Here is a 17,179-nt window from a genome sequence, read left to right as displayed (position 1 = left end):
AATGTGAGGTACATCATAGATACATTTTTCTTACAGATAGAATTAGACAAAGCGGCTGAAGATTTCCGTAAAGCCCACTCAGAGAGACAACAGCTGATCCAACAGTGGGAAAACACCATTGATCAGATGCAGAAAAGAGATAGAGAAATCGATCACTGTACACTGGTAAGTAGACAGACTTCTCTCCAGTAATACGGTAATTATGTACTTACTTAATTAATAAAAAATAATATGACAATGTGCGTTTACACGGAACGATTAGCATTCAAAAAAATCACTCAATCGTTCAGTGTAAACACAGCCAACGATCGAACGATAAACGATAATTCGTCCGCTTATCATTCATTTCATGCAAGTATTAAAATCATCTTCGGCTCGTTCGTTAAGCGTTCGGTTTAAATACTAATCAGTCAGTCGTTCTCATCCACTGGTGCAGTAAATGTGAATGACTGAGCAATTTGTGAGCGAACGATTTATCTGCTTGTATAAACAGGCTGCCTGAGCGAGCGAACAAAGTCTGACATCATGCGAATGATGAATCGCTCCGTCTAGAGGCACCCTAGCGAATTTCAGACTCGTTACTCCTTAGCCATAGTCACTGGGCGAACTCATCTGTCCATATGGTCTCAGGAAGCAAACTGTAGTTGGTACTTTTATGGATGCTTTTTATTACTAATATCTTTTCCTTATTATTATACTTTCCTACAATGGATATGGAAGCTGAACACATTTCTTCATGTGTGTAAGCGGATTTTGAAAATCAATACAATTCACTATAGAAAAAATACAAATTACAACTTAGCCCCCCCTTTAGACGTTAGTTTTAGGGTCTGAAATAGGGAAGGGATATATGTGGCTGCAGTGCAATAGAAATCTACTTGAAATCTATGAATGTGTATATCTACGATACAATATTACTTTGTATTAGAAGGTTGTCTTCCCTCACGTAGACCAGCATTATTGTTATACAAGATCAGACTGCAAATTTTCAACCTTCAACTTCCTTTACTTTTCTATGGATCTTGAACTGCTTAACAATTAGTGTGATACATGAGACGCTCTGTGTTTTTTTTTATTCTAGCAATTAGCAGAGGTGAAACAAGAATTACGAAAAAGAGAAAATACTATAAAAGAGAAAATTCAATTTCTGAACAGTGAAATAGAGAATAACAAGGAATATGAGAAGAAGATTTCGGCAGTAGAGAGAAAGGCTGCTAAACTGAGGGAGGACTATCAGGAGCAAGAGAACATTCGACATCAACTACAAGATGAGGTATGGTTGGAGGCAATGTTCTTAATTGCCAAGTTGTCTTAAATATGACTCATTGCCTGGGGCTGATTTAAATTAATATGTACTTGGTGTCAGCATCTCCAAACTCCATTTATTTTAATAATCTCATGCCATATGAAGTTCAATGTTTCAGCCATATATCAATATGTCTGCATACGGCTTATTTATACACCACATAGATGTCACATTCATAGAGCAATAACATTGCTTCCACTTATAAAATCACCTTACATAGGACCAATCTATAATCTCTCCGATCCAGAGACAGATAATCCTGTTCACCAATCACCACTATGTTCACTACTAGGCAGCAGGATTGTGGATCATTCCCTCCATCATTTCTTCAGCAACTCAGACTGGCTAGTGTGCATGTCTGTTTACTCCTTTTATTGCAAATGCATGCTCCGATGTATCATCAGATTGTTCCGGATACATGACCTTCTGCAGCGTCCCAGTGGGGTGCGCCAAAGTGTGAGAGACCACGGGGAAAACAAGATGGATGTCACGGGTGGCTCTGCGATCTCTCCCGGCAATGGTGGCAAAGGTGCCTTACCCGGTCACCGCACAGTGGCAAAAGGGTTTTGACAGTCTTTAAATACTAAACGGTGGATTTGTCACGTGACGCCAGTATCTCTAAGTTAACGGACTCCTGGAATGTGTGTAGAATAATTGACACGGGTCCTTGTCTTGATGTGCAAACTGGAGATGCTCAGCTTGCCTCAGCTCTTTAGTTAAACTTTTACAATAACAATACATACAGTTCTTCAGCAATTGGCAGTAGATTTACTTTAAAGTAGATAATAACGTTACTCCACACTTTAATTTATGATGCAAAGACAATTGAAAACTTCAACGCTCTCTCTCTTAAAGGTTAGAGAAATTCCCACAGTCCTAGTTATCTGTAAGGTTAATCTGGCGATTGCTAGACAGATGATGAAGATATTTTAGTCATGGGCCTTTTTTACACTCCCCTGGCTTCACTGTCAACAGAGGCTCTTGCAACTCACTGTTGTGATGGTGGATCCCACACTTTGTCCTCCACACTGTAGCTTGTTGGGAAACTGTTAAAGTCCTTGCTTTCTTCCCTAGAGCATGCTACATCCACTCCATGCTACTGCACCTCCTCTCGAATCCACCTCCGATGACTACTCACTACCAACTCCTGCCTACCACTGCTTCTCTTCCTGTCTAACTCCCGCACTTTCTGTCTACACCTCCCCCTAACATCCTTCCTCACCCTGATCCTTTCCCGCTCTGCACCATCACACCATCCCCCTCTACTAATCAGTGATAGCATGACAAGCAGCCAATAAGCAGCCAGCTGTTGCCAAGCAGTTTAGCTGAAGCTTGAGAAGAAAGGAGGAAAACAGGGGTTTTCCAACGTACGGCACCTTCTATGTCTCTTAGGAGCACATAGCTAGGTGTTACAGGACCCGTGACTGGGTGACTGCCCTGTAGGACCTCCGGGCCACTACACTTGTAACGCAATGCCTTCTCCCTGCAACAGAGAGATACGTCCTTCATCCCTTCCACTATATTCTCGCATTAGATTACAGCCCTGTCAAAGTGAAGGTGTTACATCCCCACGATAACCCCCCTTCCTACAGAACAGCACTAGGGGCCAATGAGACTCCATATATTGCAAAACTATCCCCCGATGTGTACTGCCGCTTTGTTATCCAACTGGGAAAATCTGACGTAGCGGATCACAAAATAGAGCCAAAAGAATAGTTTACACAGTAAAAAAACATACATATACAATAATCATCAATATTATTATTTTGTATAGCGACAGAGTATCTTTCGGATATCAGGGTCTTCCAACCCAGCGTGCTTCAAATTATCTAGATAAAAACAAAAACAATGCAATTGTTAAAATCCATTAGAAAAAAAAAATGGTATCATAGATATAATTAATGGATGACTATTCTCAGATTTAAATATTGGGAAAGGCGCAATTCTATTATATATTGCTAATATTAATTCTAATATTTAATTGTACAGTTGTATTGTCTGCAATTGCTTTTTATTGCAAACTATAAAAATCCATTTTATTTGTTTTTTCCTAAAAAAATAGGACCTCTCCTTATTGGTCCTATTAAACCAGCGACCCTGTATCCCAACCGTTTTATAGTATGGGTATTTTCAACAACCGGTAATTTCATCACTTTACGACATACGGTGCTCCTATGTTTAATAATTTTCTGATGAATTTCCATCTTCATTTCCCCTACATGGATCAAATTGCACAGACATATTGTTATATACAGTATATAACATATTCAGAGCACCATGTATATCTTCCTGGGTCTATAAAACGATTACCCTTAAGTACATTTTCACAATTCTGGCAAGCAAGACAAGGAAAATTCCCTAATGTTGGTGTCAAAAAGTGAGTTTGTTCATTTTTATTTTTACCATCAGATTTTGCCAATCTATCCTTTAAATTCCTATTACTTCTACACTGCAGCTACTATCCAAAAGAGGTTTTTTTGAATGAAAGATTCAATATACATATTTTAAAATACTCATAAAAGACATTCAACTTTCCCAATTTACCCGTCCATTTTAGGACAATATTGCCAGCAACACAGGATGCACGCCATAAAATATTTTCCCAATAGAGATTGATAAATGTAAATGATTATTTATTAGTGGAAACTGTGGGATCGATGTCCCATAAACATTGCTAAACCTATGTGGTGTATAAATATACTGTATGCACATGCCGTTTTTATGTGTGAAAAAAGAGATCTAACCAGTGAGGCATACAGGTCCCGTATGGTGTCTTGCGAGATATCGGTCCTCATTTCCTGTAACCGAGCCTCTAGATCGTGGAAACTTGTAGGCTGTCAAAGTTGGTATTCCTATTGGTCCCATATGTGTTCTACTGGTGATAAATCTGGTGACCAGGCAGGCTACAGAAGTGTGGTAATGTTGTGGAGGCATATCTGTGATACCCTTGTTTGTGCAACAGAGCATTATTTATTCTGGAAAATGCCTCTTGGAAGCCATGAGAGGAACACATGTGGCTGGAGGATGTCCTGAACATATCACTGAGCTGTCATTGTCCCTCGTACCACTACTAGGGGTGACCAACTGTCATATGCACTGGCCCCACCAAGTGTGGGCAGTGTGCCACTCCACAGCAAAGGCAGGATTGAGGCGCTCAACTCTAGGTCCCCAGAAATGAACACAGCTGTCATCAGTGCCCAAACTAAGCCTGGATTCTCCCCTGAAGACAACCCGGTTCCACACCACAGCAGTCCAGTTTCATCACTCATGACATCACTGCAAACAAAGACAATGGTGGGTGTCAAATGCAGTAAATGTAATGGGCTCTGTGAGACCAAATTTTCTTTGCTGCAATACCAAACACAACCCACAGACAAGTGTGGCTCTGTGTTTGGAAGACGGCAACCATGTCTTCTAACCCTGGACAACCCCTCTAAGTAAGCCCTTCTGTTCAGTTGTCCATTCACATGTATTACAGAAAAGGTTCATGGGTTCATGCTGCTTGTGCCATTTTGTGACCCTCCCATCTGCATGATGCAACAGAAATCTGGATTCATCTGAGCAGGTGATGTTTTTCCATTGCTCAGGAATCCAAATTTGGAGCTGTTTTGCCGACTAGAGATTTGTTTCTGTTAGACATCAATGGCTCGCAAACTGGTCGTCTGCTGCGCCAGCGATTTGTGCTGAGGAATGATGTGCCGTGTGTTCAGGCATGTTCATTGGAGCAACAGCATTATATTCGGCTGCAGTTTGCTTCCCTGTTCACAGCTTATTCATCACAACAATTCTTGACATCATCCTCTGACCCCTTTTGGTTGGTTACATCCGCAGGATAGTTTTATTGCTGGATGTTTTTCTGTGACTACATCATTCTTCATCATTGTTCGAGGTTACTCATATTGCTTGATTTTCCCATTCTAATGTGGATTCACACCTAAAGTGATTCATGGGAAACTTGCTCACTTAATCTTATGCTGCACTCTGGTTTCATGTGTCTAATGTCCATACAGGAAATGTCTTTAAAGGGTTAAACTGTCATGAGCTATAAGTAACCTAAACTAAGTTACGGTGTTTAACGTTTAGGTGATGTGGAGTGCGGACATTTTTTTTATATATTCACCCGGTTCCCCATTCCTGTGGTGTTCCCTGGCAAAGTGTGCACACAGTAAGCTTGACTCTTTTCAGAAGGCTGTATGCGTGTATGCCCATTCATTTCCATGGGAGAGCATGGGTATAGCCTTCTGAAAAGAGTCAAGCTGGTTGGGCACACACTGACTTTTGCTAGGGAACACAGCAGGAACATGGGACTGGGTGTTGAGCATTAAGAGAGACTCCTCTGATTCCATGTTGCCTAAACTACAAGCAGCATAACTTAGTTTATTCTGCTTCTAATTATTGATAAGTTCCCTTTAATATACCGTAGTAGCCATTCAGTGTATTTATGACTTTCACAAAAACATAACCGTTTCTGTAGTTTTACTGTTCTCCTTAACCCTTTCCAATCGACTGTCTGACGTCTTCCTACATTCTGATTGAAGCTTGTTCAGGTCCAATGTCAGAAGACGTCCGACAGGGTATTCTTACCGTCTATTGCCAGCCACTCCGATGTTGGAGCCTCTCTGGCGCACACACACTGGCTTTTGCTAGGGAACACAGCAGGAACATGGGACTGGGTGTTGAGCATTAAGAGAGACTCCTCTGATTCCATGTTGCCTAAACTACAAGCACCATAACTTAGTTTATTCTGCTTCTAATTATTGATAAGTTCCCTTTAACCCCTTCCCGCTCCTGGACGTACCTGGTACGTCATGGTAGCGGGATACTTCCCGCAACATGACGTACCTGGTACGTCATGCCATTAAAGTGTCGCCGCGGTGACAATCGCGGCGACACAGCAGCGATCCTGGCTGATATCGTCGGCAGACAAGTGAGGCATCCGGGCTGGGGACCAATCAGAGCGGTCCCTCCCCCACGATCGCTGTGATTGGTCAGGGAAAAACTCCCTGACCAATCACAGCGCAGCAGCGGACTTCGCGCTGTTTACAGTAGGGGCTCCATGTGCAAGCACCGCAGTGTGTTTCCGGTGCTTGTACAGAGAGCACCTACTGTGTTTTTTCTGAATATAAGTGCGATTAGAGTGTAGATTAGGCAGGGAGTGAGTGTAGTGTAGTGGAGTGGAGTGGAGTGTAGTGTAGTGGACTGTAGTGTAGCAGAGTGGAGTTAGTGATCAGTGTAGTGGAGAGGAGTTAGTCATCAGTGTGGTGTAGTGGAGTGAGTGTTAGTGATCAGTGTGGTGTAGTGTAGTGAGTGTAGTGAGTGATTGATCAGGCAGTGTAGTGTAGTGAGTGTAGTGAGTGATTGATCAGGCAGTGTAGTGTAGTGAGTGTAGTGAGTGATTGATCAGGCAGTGGAGTGAGTGATCAGAAGTGCAGTGTAGTGTAGTGAGTGAGGGATCTGTAGTGTGTGATCAGAAGTGTAGTGAGTGAGCTGTAGCGTGCGATCAGCAGTGTAGTGTAGCGCAGCGTGTAGTCAGTGTATCCCTTGGTGTAAAAAAAAAAAAAAAAAAAAAAAAGGTCCTGTTGTTCCCATTTCGTTACCTGTCCCGTCACCCGTTATTAGTTAGTGTAGCGTTTAGTTAGTCCGTCTAGTGTGTAGTGTGTCGTTAGTCCGTGTTGTGTCAGTGTATTCGTCTGTGTAAAAAAAACCCAAAAAAACAAAAAAAGTTCCTGTTGTTCCCATTTCGTTACCTGTCCCGTCACCCGTTATTAGTTAGTGTAGCGTTTAGTTAGTCCGTCTAGTGTGTAGCGTGTCGTTAGTCCGTGTTGTGTCAGTGTATTCGTCTGTGTAAAAAAAAACAAAAAAACAAAAAAAGTTCCTGTTGTTCCCATTTCGTTACCTGTCCCGTCACCCGTTATTAGTTAGTGTAGCGTTTAGTTAGTCCGTCTAGTGTGTAGTGTGTCGTTAGTCCGTGTTGTGTCAGTGTATTCGTCTGTGTAAAAAAAAAACCAAAAAAACAAAAAAAGTTCCTGTTGTTCCCATTTCGTTACCTGTCCCGTCACCCGTCATTAGTTAGTGTAGCGTGTCGTTAGTCCGTCTAGTGTGTAGTGTGTCGTTAGTCCGTGTTGTGTCAGTGTATTCGTCTGTGTAAAAAAAAAAAAAAGAAAAAAAAAAAAACACTTACGTGAATACACCACATAAGTTTCCGCGTTCTTTCCGACCCCCGTCCCGTGGTCACCCCATCCCGCAGTGTCCCATCTAATAAAACTTTTTCCCCGTGTGCCCCATTTTATATAAATATGGCCCGCAGGAGGTACACTTCAGAGGAACTGTATGCAATCATTGCATCAGACTCGGACTCAGGTAGTGGTGATGACGACCCCACTTTTTTGGCATTCTCCGACTCCTCATCCTCATCCTCATCCAGCGAGTCTGAGCTCCCTGCACCCCCGAGAAGGCGTCCAAGGACCGCCACTGACCCCAATGCATCAGATGCTCACTGGAGTACCCCGGAAGATTACAGACCCCAGATCCCTGATTTTATTGGGAACCCAGGGATTCAATTTGATCCGGAAGGGCTCAGAGGGAAGGACTTCTTCAAGTTTTTTTTTTCAGAAGAGTTCATTGCCCACATTGTTACCCAGACTAATTTGTACGCCCAGAATTTTATTCAACAAAATCCCACCTCCAGCTATGCCAGACCCGATAAGTGGACCCCTGTGGATGCACCAGAGATACAAAAATTTGGGGGGCTTATACTAACCATGGGGCTAATAAAGAAGCCAACAATCAGGGCGTACTGGTCTACCGATATTTTGTACCACACCCCAATGTTCCGCATGGCGATGTCGAGGACGCGCTTTGAGTGTATTTTAAAATTTCTGCACTACAATGACAACCAGCTGTGCCCCCCCAGCGATCACCCCAATTACGATCGGTTGTATAAGATCAGGCCCGTAATAGACCATTTTAACGCCAAGTTTGCCCAGGCGTATGCCCCACAGATAAACATTGCAGTAGACGAGTCCCTGGTACACTTCAAGGGGAGGCTAAAATTCCGCCAGTACCTGCCCAGTAAGCGGGCACGGTATGGTGTGAAGTTGTACAAGCTGTGCGAAAGTACATCAGGGTACACCCACAAGTTCCGTATTTACGAGGGGAAGGACACTAAAATTGAGCCCCCAGAATGCCCCCCCGTGCTGGGAGTAACAGGGAAAATAGTGTGGGAACTGGTGCACCCACTATTAGACCAGGGTTACCATCTGTACCTGGATAACTTTTATACCAGTGTCCCCCTGTTTCAGTGCCTCGCTTCCAGAGGAACAGTGGCATGTGGCACTGTTCGGAAAAATCAAAAAAGCCTCCCTAAGACGCTGCTTGGGCAACTGCTCAAAAGGGGTGAGAGCCGGGCCCAATGCAGCGACAATGTATTGTGCGTTAAATATAAGTACAAGAGGGATGTCCTTATGTTGACGACAATACACGGCCACAGCAGTACCCCCTGCCCAGTACGAGGTACGAGTGCAGAGACCCCCAAACCAGACTGCGTCCTCGACTATAATAAGTACATGGGAGGGGTCGATCTATCAGACCAGGTACTGGAGCCCTATAGAGCCATGCGGAAAACACGGGTGTGGTACAAAAAACTGGCCGTGCACCTCGTACAGATGGCACTGTATAATGCCTACGTGCTGTTCCGAGGTGCAGGCCACAGGGGGACATTCCTTGAATTTCAAGAGGAAGTTATCAAGGACCTAATATTTGGGGACCAGGAGGTGGGGGAGAGGCCCAGTACTTCTGGAAGCGAGGCCACAAGAATTGTACCAGGGCAGCATTTTCTCAGTGAAATTCCCTCCACTGCGACGAAGGGAAGGCCCCAAAAGAGGTGCAGAGTGTGCTACAAACAGGGGATAAGAAAAGACACCAGATACCAGTGTGAAACGTGCCCCACACAACCCGGCCTCTGTATAAATGAGTGTTTTAAGATCTACCACACGTCCCTGAAATTTTAATTTTTTTATTGCCCTGACGTTTTACCCTGATGTACTTCGCACAGCTTGTACATAAAGCCACATGCTAAGTCCTTCCCTTCTGAGCCCTGCGCCCTAAAAACAGTTTAGATTCACATATGGGGCATTTCCCTGTTGGGTAACATCATGGATTACGTTTTCTCCTTCTGCCCCTGGTAAAAAATAAAAATCTGGGCCTAAACTGAGCATTATTGGAAAAATGTGAATTTTTCGTTCTCAACTCAAATTGTTAAAAAAAATTCCTCAAATACCTGTGGGTTCAAACCGCTCACTACACCCCTTAAAAAATTCCCTGAGGGGTGTAGTTTCCAAAATGGGGTCGGTTGTTGGGGGTTTCAAATGCACTGGTACCTCAGGGGCACTGTAAACACTACATGGGGTCTAAAAATTATTCCAGCAAAATCTGCATTCAAAAAGCCAAGAAGCGCTCCTATCCTTCTGAGTCCTGCCATGTGCCCATACAACAGGCTACGTCCACATATGGGGCATTTCCGTGTTCGAGAGCAACTGGGTAACGCATCATGGGGTACGTTTTTTCCTTCTGCCACTGGTAAAAAATATAAATCTGGGCCTAAAGCTGAACATTATGTGAAAAATGTGATTTTTTTGTATTGAACTCAAACTGTTAAAAAAATTCCTCAAATACCTGTGGGTTCAAACCGCTCACTACACCCCTTAAAAAATTCCCTGAGGGGTCTAGTTTCCAAAATGGGGTCAGTTGTTGGGGGTTTCAAATGCACTGGTACCTCAGGGGCACTGCAAACACTACATGGGCTCTGAAAATTATTCCAGCAAAATCTGCATTCAAAAAGCCAAGAAGCGCTCCTATCCTTCTGAGTCCTGCCATGTGCCCATACAACAGGCTACGTCCACATATGGGGCATTTCCGTGTTCGAGAGCAACTGGGTAACGCATCATGGGGTACGTTTTTCCTTCTGCCACTGGTGAAAAATGAAAATCTGGGCCTAAAGCTAAACATTATGTGAAAAATTGGATTTTTTCGTATTGAACTCAAACTGTTAAAAAAATTCCTCAAACATCTGTGGGTTCAAACCGCTCACTACACCCCTTAATAAATTCCCTGAGGGGTGTAGTTTCCAAAATGGGGTCAGTTATTGGGGGTTTCAAATGTACTGCTACCTCAGGGGCACTGCAAACACTACATGGGGTCTGAAAATTATTCCTGCCAAATCTGCATTCAAAAAGACAAGAAGCGCTCCTTTCCTTCTGAGACCTACCATGTGCCCATACAACAGGCTACGTCCACATATGGGGCATTTCTAAAAACTGCGGAATCTGGGTAATACATTCCAAGTTTTGTTTCTTTGCTAACTCCTACTGTTTCATATTAAAAAAAAGGTTTTATATTGAAAATCAGTAGAAAAAAGGAACTGTTCTAATTTTTGATGCACTTTCCTTTAATTCCTGTAAAACATCTAAAGGGTTAATAAACTTTCTAAATGCCATTTTGAATACTTTGAAGGGTGCTGATTTTAAAATGGGGCAATTCATGGGGGATTCTGATATACAGGCTCGGCAAAACTATGTCTGAACTGCATTGGTCCTTAAAAAATTTAGATTTTGAAATTTGCTAGTAAATATGAAAAATTACTGCTAAATTTATATACTTTGTGGAGTCTGCAAAAAGTAAAATAACACTTAAAAAATGATTGCTGTGTAAAGTAGGCCTATGGGAAATGTTAATTAATAACTATGTTGTGGTGTTTGACTTTCTATCTTACAAAGAAAACAATTCAAAGTTTGAAAATTGTGAATTTTTCCAAATTTTCAGTAAATTTGGATTTTTTTTCCTAATAAGGACAAAATTTATTGATGAAATTTTTACACTAACATAAAGTACAATATGTCACGAAAAAACAATCTCAGAATCACCTTGATAAGTAAAAGCATTCAAAAGTTATTAGCACAGAAAGTGACAGATGTCAGATTTGAAAAATAAGGCTTGGTCCTTAAGCTCAAAATAGGCCATGTCATTAAGGGGTTAATATACCGTAGTAGCTTGTTCAGGTCCAATGTCAGAAGACGTCCGACAGGGTATTCTTACCGTCTATTGCCAGCCAGTCCGATGTTGGAGCCTCTCTGGCGCACACACACTGGCTTTAGCCAGAAAAAAAAGCCTTTTAGGAAACCCTGAATCCAAAATTGGATTGGAAAGGGTTAATATTTTCTAGGACATAGACAGCTTTATCAGATGCTCATGCTGAAGAAAAGCAAAACATTAATATTAAGGTTTAGCATTATAAATCTCAAGTCCAGACTAGTTAACATTTGAGGTGCCCTATCACAGGGTCATTATTATGGAGAGGCAATTTAGTTTTTCCCTGTGCCCCATGAGCAGGGAAGTCTCTAACTTTGTGTGTATACTATAGTGCCCAAAGCCCCTACATTTATTGAATTCGCAGAGGTCCAAGCCCTCAGAAAAAGCAACCAAAGGAGATGATATTTAGGTAGTTGCACAAGAATTACGTGTTAGCGATTTCATGGATTTCATCATGACAACATTTGAAATACATTGTAATTTGCTTAATTAATTAACTTGATAATTCCAGTGATGTTTTTAGTAATGTTGAGTTTATGATATTTATTTTTATATGTAGTTGGATACGTTCAAAGGGACTGTTGATAGGACAGCTACTGAATTGGAAGTTATGCGAGTTCAAGTTACCAATCTGAAGAAAGAGGTCTTGAAAAAGGATGAAAGGTATTGTCTACATTAGTTCATTTGCAGATGTATAAGAACATTTAACACACAGTTGGTAAACCGATAGATACAACATAATGCACACCATACTTAGTTGATTAGTGATCTGCTGCAATACGGACAGAGCAGCCTGCTTCCGGCTGTGTCCGCAAGGACAGTTGGTCCAGCAAACAGCTGATCGTCAGGGATGGAACCCCACTGATCAACTATTGATAACCTACCCTGAGGGTAGGTTATCAACAGTAAAGTCCTGGAAAACTACTCCAAAAACTGTTTATATTGTAATTATCTATTAGTGTCATTCAATGCCAAATTAAAAAAAAAAAAGAAAACTTTTCAACCCAAACGTTTCATGAAATTTAGAAGGATGGTAAGGGACATAAAGTAACTTAGAGATGTAAAATCTTAGCCCTAAATGATACATCATATTTTTATACTGCAGGGCTGCAAACATGAGAAAAAAATTGTGTTTTCCACATCAACAAAAAAATATATAAGTTTGCTTCTAATTATAGTAGAATTTCATCTTGAGGTTGTTTTGAAGCTGATGAAGCATATTTTTGTTTAATAAAATATCACATTCTTTATTTGAAGGTGACATGAAGTAGTAGACTTCACATTCAGTGAAATACCTTAGCACTTTTTTTTAGGAAATTACTTTAATCTAGAATGAAATATAACACTACTTACAATTTTGAGGGAAAGTTACAGGTCATCTTCTGTGCTTTAGTTGTCTGTAGCAGTTAGTGTATAGGTTCGCCCAGTTGCAGAACATACGCTTTTTTAGATGTACAAGGTTAAGGTTTACATCATGTGACCTGGAAATGAAGAATGTTATGTGTTATTAATATTATATCTTGTATAAAAAGTGTGCTTCATTAACTTCAAAACGAGCCCAAGATCAAAGTTCTACCATAATTAGAAGCAAAGTTCTGAATTTTTATTTGTTGATCTGGAAAGTATAAATTTCTATTTTTTTCTCATGTTTGCAACCTTTTGTATGAATACTGTGCATCACTGAGGGCTGAACTTTTACATCCATAAGTTACTTTTTGCCCTCTACCATCCTTCTAAATTTTCATGCCGGTTGAGGTGGAAGCTGTGGTGATTTGGTATGGAATGGCTCCTTTATACTTCCTACTTAAAAATCATTAATGTTTGGTTCAGTTATGTTCAAACCATTACTTGGTGAGTGTATGACACCACAGAGTTGACACATCCATATGTCCAAGCTATTGTGACAATTAGATGTATTACTTCTGATGGTGCACATTGCTAGACTCAGGTGGTGGGGAGGCACCTCTGAAACACCAATCTATGAGGAGAGTGGGTGTCTCTTAACGTATCAGACATTTGTAAGATACCCTACAGTAATGCCATGAATGTCTAAGGTGGCAAACGTACTGTAACTTCACTATGATGTATTGGCACCACCTTTTACAACCGATTTCTAGCCAATGATGCTTGCATACAAATATGCATATGTTTTTTTTCAAGTGAAGTGGACATTTTCCTAATTTCTGTAAGTGCTGTTGAAGAAGCTCCTGGTCTTTGACACCATTCTACTTCGTTCTAATTGTTAGAGCAAATCAATAGCCTAATCTTTCATTTACTTGGTGAGATCAAATACCTTTCCTGTGGTGCTGCAGTAGACAAACATCATTTTCAAGTCAATGGTCAGGACAATCCTAACAACCGCCCAGATCTGTGTACATACTGTGTGTAATCATGGATTCATCTACAAAAATAATAAATGTTCCAGTTCTAAATTCTAGTGAATGAAGTACAGTGACTAAGAGTCATTTGCATCATATTCAAATTATGTTTTTAGACTAAGTCAGGCTAAAGAATATAACCAAAGTTTGGTTGAAAAGTTGAAGCTTGTGACAGACTCAGCCCTGAGCGTGGAGGAAAGGGCCCAACGTATAGAGGAAATGCTGAAGGAACAAGAGAAAACAGTGAAGGTAAGTTTACACTACTGGTACCTAAATACATTGTACTGAACATAAGATGGCATTTGTAGACCTAATTACAAGCAATTTCAAGTTTTAACCTTATGTTTACTTCGTTTTCATATAGCGACACAGAATAATTACAAAGCAGGGGTAGGAGAAAAAAAGAAAATGACTAAGAAACATTATCAATCTCTGATAAAGTACATAATGAGCATGCAGGTTTTGAAAGACTGGCAGCATGGACAAATGAAATGTAATGTTGATAAATGTAAAGTAATGCACCTAGGGGAGAGTAATATTCTTACTACATATACATTAAATGGACTAAGACAGGGGACAACACAACTAGAGAATGACCTGTGAATTCTAGTTACAATTTAGCTAACCAGCAGTAATCAATGTCAAGCAGCAGTTGTAAAAGGAAATACAATTTTAGGGTTTTTATCAAAAGACATACTTACTGTGATTGCAACATAATATTGTCCCTCTATAAATCTACAAATCCCTTGCAAGACCACATTTTGAAAGAGCAATTCAGGTTTGAGCTTCCCATTGCTAAAAGGCTATGGGAAAGCTGGAGAGGGTTCAAAGGCAGGCGACTAGATTAAATGTGTGGGAAGTGTCTCTTGCAATGAGCCATCGGGAACTGTATTACTGTATTAGCATTAAATGGAATTAAACTGGAAACAACAGAACAAAAAAAGGACTTGGGTGTTCTGGTTACAGGAACTATAAGCTAAGCAGCAGTACTCAGTGTCAAGCAGCAGCTGCAAAAGCCAATAGGATTTTAGTGCGTAAAAAGATTAAAACATGTGATTCCAATATAATATTATCCGCCTAGGAATCACTTGCAAGACTACATCTTGAGTGGGGGATTCAGTTTTGGGCTCCAAATTGTAAAGAGGATAAGGGGATCTTGGAGAGGGTTCTACGTCGGACAACTAGATTATTAAATGGGATGGGAGGTCTCTAATAATTAGGAGTGTGTTAGCTCATTGGATCGTCATCTTTCATCCACCTGATGGATGGTCGCACACCAGTAAACTAGGTCCCGGACAGGATTTTGGTACAAACTTAATAAATTCGTCCTTTATTGTGGCAAATGAACAGACACCAAAAGATAGTTTTCACACTGTTGTAATATGTCACATTGCACATGAACATGTGTAAGATCTTGTCCGTTAATTAACATGTAAAATATAGTTCAAAAGATTTTGAGCAAAACTGCTAATGGACACTAATGTCCATTAGCAGCTTATCAACTTTATTTGCATGTAAATATGCCTCCTGGAGCCGTATGCAGAGAACAGCAGGTGGGCTGTTCTTTGCATTCAGCTCTATTGTTCTGCCACAGGGCTGCAAGCTGAATACAATGTAATCAGCACTCCCGTGGAAAATATAGCACCATGGGCAGCAAACACAACATGCGGTCTGTGTTATCTTCTCTCTGGCTGAATGATGGATTTTATGCTCACCTAAAAATCATTGTTCAGATTGAAAGATGGGAGCATTTACTCACAACGATTATCTCTCAAACGATGGTTTTTGAGCGAATTTTGAGTGATAATCATTGCGTGTAAATGGGCCTTAAGAATGCTTTCAAAAACAGAAGTGTTAATTGTTTATTTTTGTCATTTAACAAAATACAAAGCGAATGAACAAAAGAGGTATCTAAATCAAATCAATATTTAGTGTGTCCACCCTTAGGCTGCATTCACACGAACGTATATCGGCTCGGTTTTCATGCCGAGCCGATATACGTCGTCCTCATGTGCAGGGGGGGGGGGGGGATGGAAGAGCCAGGAGCAGAAACTGAGCTCCCGCCCCCTCTCTGCCTCCTCTCCGCCCCTCTGCACTATTTACAATGGGGAGAGGCGGAATGGGGCGGGGCTAATTTGCAGAACTTAGCCCCGCCCCTGTCCTGCCTCCTTTCATTGCAAATAGTGCAGAGGGGCGGAGAGAAGGCAGAGAGGGGGCGGGAGCTCAGTTCCTGCTCCTGGCTCTTCCATCCTCCCCCCCCCTGCAGATGAGGACGACGTATATCGGCTCGGCGTGAAAACCGAGTCGATATACGTTCGTGTGAATGCAGCTTTAGGCTTAAAGACATCAGCAATCCTTCTCATGCACACAGTTTTTAAAGGAACTTGGCAGGGAGATTGTTCCAAACATCTTGGAGAACTAACCACAGACCTTCTGTGGATGTAGACTCGCTCAAATTCTTCTGCATGTTCCTGTAATTCCAAAATAGATTGGATAATGTTGAGGTCAGAGCTCTGTGGGGGGGCATATCACTTCCAGGACTGCTTGTTCATCGTTAGTGTTGGGGACCATTAACCCTGATCAAATCCTCAAGTCTGTTTGCTGAAATGCAATCCAAAACTTGCAGGGAACCTCCAAAATGCTTCATTGTTGCCTGCAGACACTCATTATTGTATCACTCTACAGTCCTTCAGCAAACAAACTGCCTTCTGTTACATCCATATATTTCACATTTTGACTCATTGGTCCACATCACCTGCTGACATTTTTCTGCACCGCAGTGTTTGTGTATAATTGAGTTGCTTAGCCTTGTTTGTACGTTGACGGTATGGCTTTTTTGCCGCAATCCTTCCATGAAGACCACTACTGGACAGACGTCTTCAAAAAGTGAATGGACTTAGGTCCCACCGATTTTAGCCAATTCTGAGCTGATGGCATTGCTGCACAACTTCTGATTTTGAAGGGAATTAAGCATTTCATGTGCTGCACTAAGTTTCTTTGGTCAACCACTGTGATTACAGTCTTCAGCATTGCTGTTTTTTGTGCTTCTTCAAAACAGCACATCTTGAGGGCTCTGTCACACGGGCGCATTGGCACCTGTACACAGGCGCCGATGCGCCCGTGTGACTGAGCCCTCACTGCAGGAAGAAGACGGCTGTACCTCAAGACGGACGTCTCACTACACCGCTGAAGATAGAACACATGACTGGCAATGAAGCCGGTCACATGTTCTTTCTCCTGGCGCTGCAGAGAGACGTCCGTCTTGAGGTACGGCCGTCTCCTTCCTGCAGTAACACGGGTGCCGATGTGCCCGTGTGACTGAGCCCTGAAACCTCAGTCTGCTTTGACATTTTTGCTTTGCAGAGACCTTGCTGATGCTATATAACTACTTTGTTTCTTCTTTCTGTGG

The 17,179-nt window shown here is 41.7% G+C and overlaps 1 protein-coding gene across 1 annotated transcript in view; it reads left to right on the top strand.

Moving 5' to 3' along the window:
* CCDC39 (coiled-coil domain 39 molecular ruler complex subunit) overlaps window positions 1-17,179 on the top strand; it is a 71,180-nt gene that overhangs the window by 26,846 nt on the left and 27,155 nt on the right. Inside the window, exons 6-9 of the mRNA XM_066601544.1 lie at window positions 37-165; window positions 1,082-1,273; window positions 11,952-12,055; window positions 13,887-14,019. Of these exons, the coding sequence (XP_066457641.1) occupies window positions 37-165; window positions 1,082-1,273; window positions 11,952-12,055; window positions 13,887-14,019 (558 nt within the window). The remainder of the gene's footprint in view (window positions 1-36; window positions 166-1,081; window positions 1,274-11,951; window positions 12,056-13,886; window positions 14,020-17,179) is intronic.

The sequence above is a fragment of the Eleutherodactylus coqui genome, chromosome 1 (assembly GCF_035609145.1).
Source record: "Eleutherodactylus coqui strain aEleCoq1 chromosome 1, aEleCoq1.hap1, whole genome shotgun sequence".
NCBI classification, from domain to species: Eukaryota; Metazoa; Chordata; class Amphibia; order Anura; family Eleutherodactylidae; genus Eleutherodactylus; species Eleutherodactylus coqui.
This window is presented reverse-complemented; position numbering and strand designations above follow the sequence as displayed.